Source organism: Seriola lalandi, unplaced genomic scaffold, assembly GCF_002814215.2.
Source record: "Seriola lalandi dorsalis isolate HSWRI2012SDOR001 ecotype SW California unplaced genomic scaffold, Sedor1 jcf7180002054686, whole genome shotgun sequence".
NCBI classification, from domain to species: Eukaryota; Metazoa; Chordata; class Actinopteri; order Carangiformes; family Carangidae; genus Seriola; species Seriola lalandi.
The window spans coordinates 1,915,865-1,918,364 of NW_019525239.1; the positions used below are offsets into that span (position 1 = coordinate 1,915,865).

The 2,500-nt window shown below is 47.3% G+C and overlaps 1 protein-coding gene and 1 long non-coding RNA gene across 2 annotated transcripts in view; one reads left to right on the forward strand and one right to left on the reverse strand.

Moving 5' to 3' along the window:
* The window catches only part of LOC111667235 (ATP-binding cassette sub-family C member 12-like), a 16,230-nt gene extending 14,097 nt beyond the window's left edge, over positions 1-2,133 (reverse strand). Inside the window, exons 1-5 of the mRNA XM_087178399.1 lie at positions 2,039-2,133; positions 1,644-1,790; positions 1,382-1,529; positions 1,036-1,272; positions 567-740 (exon numbers count right to left, since the gene is read on the reverse strand). Of these exons, the coding sequence (XP_087034525.1) occupies positions 567-740; positions 1,036-1,272; positions 1,382-1,529; positions 1,644-1,790; positions 2,039-2,133 (801 nt within the window). The remainder of the gene's footprint in view (positions 1-566; positions 741-1,035; positions 1,273-1,381; positions 1,530-1,643; positions 1,791-2,038) is intronic.
* Positions 1-2,500, forward strand: part of LOC111667211 (uncharacterized) — an 86,307-nt gene that overhangs the window by 77,712 nt on the left and 6,095 nt on the right. The window lies entirely within an intron of this gene.

A 2,500-nucleotide genomic window follows, 5' to 3' on the forward strand; every position in this document is an offset into this window, starting at 1 on the left:
CTCACTCTCTCTCTATCTCACACACAGACACACAGACACAGACACACAGACACACAGACACACACACACACACACACACACACACAGACACAGACACACACGCACAGACACACACACACACACACAGACACACACACACACGCACAGACACACACACACACACACAGACACACACACAAATTAAACTCCACCCCCTGTATCACTCCTGCTCCTCGTCACTGATGGAGACATGCGGATGATGCTGCTGATGATGATGATGATGATGCTCAAACTCAAACACATTGTACATCAGATCGTGCGGCTGGATCGGGGAAGGTGTGATATGACGTCACTATGGCGATGTAACATAAAAAAACTCCCACAGAAAATGAATGCAGCGACGTCTCAGAGGAGACGCTGATGAACTGATATTAACCAATAATAATCTAGTTCAACACCACGTGACGATGTCCTACTGATGAGCGCCAGGCCTCCCCCTGTCATAGTAACACCTGGTTCCAGTCTTTATGCTAAGCTAAGCTAACCACATCCTGACTGTGATGTGTGTAAACGGTGTGTCCAGAGACCTGCAGCAGGATGAAGATGAGGAAGATGAAGAAGCCGATGAGGGCGGTGTAGTCCAGGATGTAGCAGGAGTAGACGGAGCAGAGGATGAGCAGCAGAGGGAACGGCAGCACCAGAGGACCCAACAGGACGGCCTCAAACACCCGGTAACTGTCACTGGTAAGGACACGCACCATCTGGCAGACACACAGGCGCTTATTATACAGATGTTTCCAGCTGCATCAGCTGAGCTTCACTGTCCATTTAAAAACAGAACATTTAGGAAAACATTTAGAAAATGTATTTTAAGAACAAAAAAAAAACAAAAACACTGGTAAATCACAAGACGACAAAATGTCAAAATTATAATTTTACAATAAAAGTTACAATATTTTGAAAGTAAAAGCTAAAATATTTTCCCAATAAAGTTGTCCTTCAGTTTGTGAAGGTGAATAAATTCACACTCATTTATTTCTGTTGGTTGTTGCGAACCTGTCCCAAAGAGACTCCGCTGTGTGTCCTCAGAGAGACGATCTTGTTGAAGCCCAGCATACAGAAACCTGTCTTCAGCCTGATCCCTGTCCTCAGGTTCATGGCCCAGCTCAGACTGAGGCAGCCGACTCTGAACAGCTCCACAGAGACCAGAACCAGACTCAGAGCCACGCCCCCGAACACCGACCACATCTCCGGGTGGACCACGTAACTGAGGATCTCATGGACCAGGACGCCCTGACAAGAAACACAGAGAGGACACGGAGACGTGATGTCACACTGTGACAAACACTGTGAAACACTGTGGTGGTTGTCATGGATACACTGTGATGCTGAAGAGACGCACTGAACCAACAAACAGGGCCAACATGAAAAGGACGGTGATGACGAGGACCAGAAGAAGTCGGTCTCCCTGGAAACGCAGCAAGACTCGAGTCAGAGACGCTTTCTGTAGACCGACTGCACACACTTCCTGTTCCCAGAGCGTCTGAAGCCTGAACACACACACACACACATTAACACACACTTCCTGCTTACACAAGCTCAAAGCCTGAACATACCCAGTAAAATTATTATTATTATCATCATTTTTATTATTAGTGTCCCACCTGTCTCCATTGACGTGGGCTCCGTCCAGAGGAGACAGACTGAGTGAGCTGAAGTCCAGCTGTTTCCTGGACATGGACCACATCACAGGAGTCATCCAGGACATGGTGCTGAAGGACAGGAAGCCGGCTCGGTCCAGAGGACTTGACCTGGATCCAAACGACCAGCAGTGTCAGTAAAGACCTCATCACTATGTCTCGCCTGTCTACACGATCGTCTGTCAAACCTCTGAGTCAATTAGGTTTGATCTGCTGATGAAGACAGTGTGACATGGTAGAAAGCTGCACAGCTTCCCTTGAGTGGGCTGTGTTGATTGTGCTCCTTCTTTTAAAAGTCACTGTGCAGATAGGAAAGTATTAAGTGCTGTATCTGTCCCATTCTGTCTCTGATGACTTACCTTGACCCTGCCGCTGTCTCTGATTGGCTTGAGGAATAGGTGGGAGGAGCTGTAGGTCTCCTCCAATCAGCTGCTGGGGCGGTTTTACTGTCCATCTTGCTGAGACAGAGACAGATGTGAGACCAGTCAGACAGACAAACCTGTGAATGTACCTGAGCTGCGATTGGCCAGTCACTGTGTGGGGGCGGAGCTTAGCTAACAGTCAGCTATGTGCGTGTGTTCAGTCCTTCCTCAGCTGTACAGACCTCAGTGTTAAACATCTATAGCACCACACAATCAGAAGCTACATAAACAGGAAGCATCATGATTTGTAACAGAACTTACCAAAATAAAAGCTGTAGGATCTGACAGATAAATGGACCTGGTGTTCAATCTGATCCTGAGTCAACAGTGACTCTGTCAGTTAGTCACAGTAAATATTGAGTGAGAACCAGTGAGACCTGTTTTAATCCAGACCCTCAT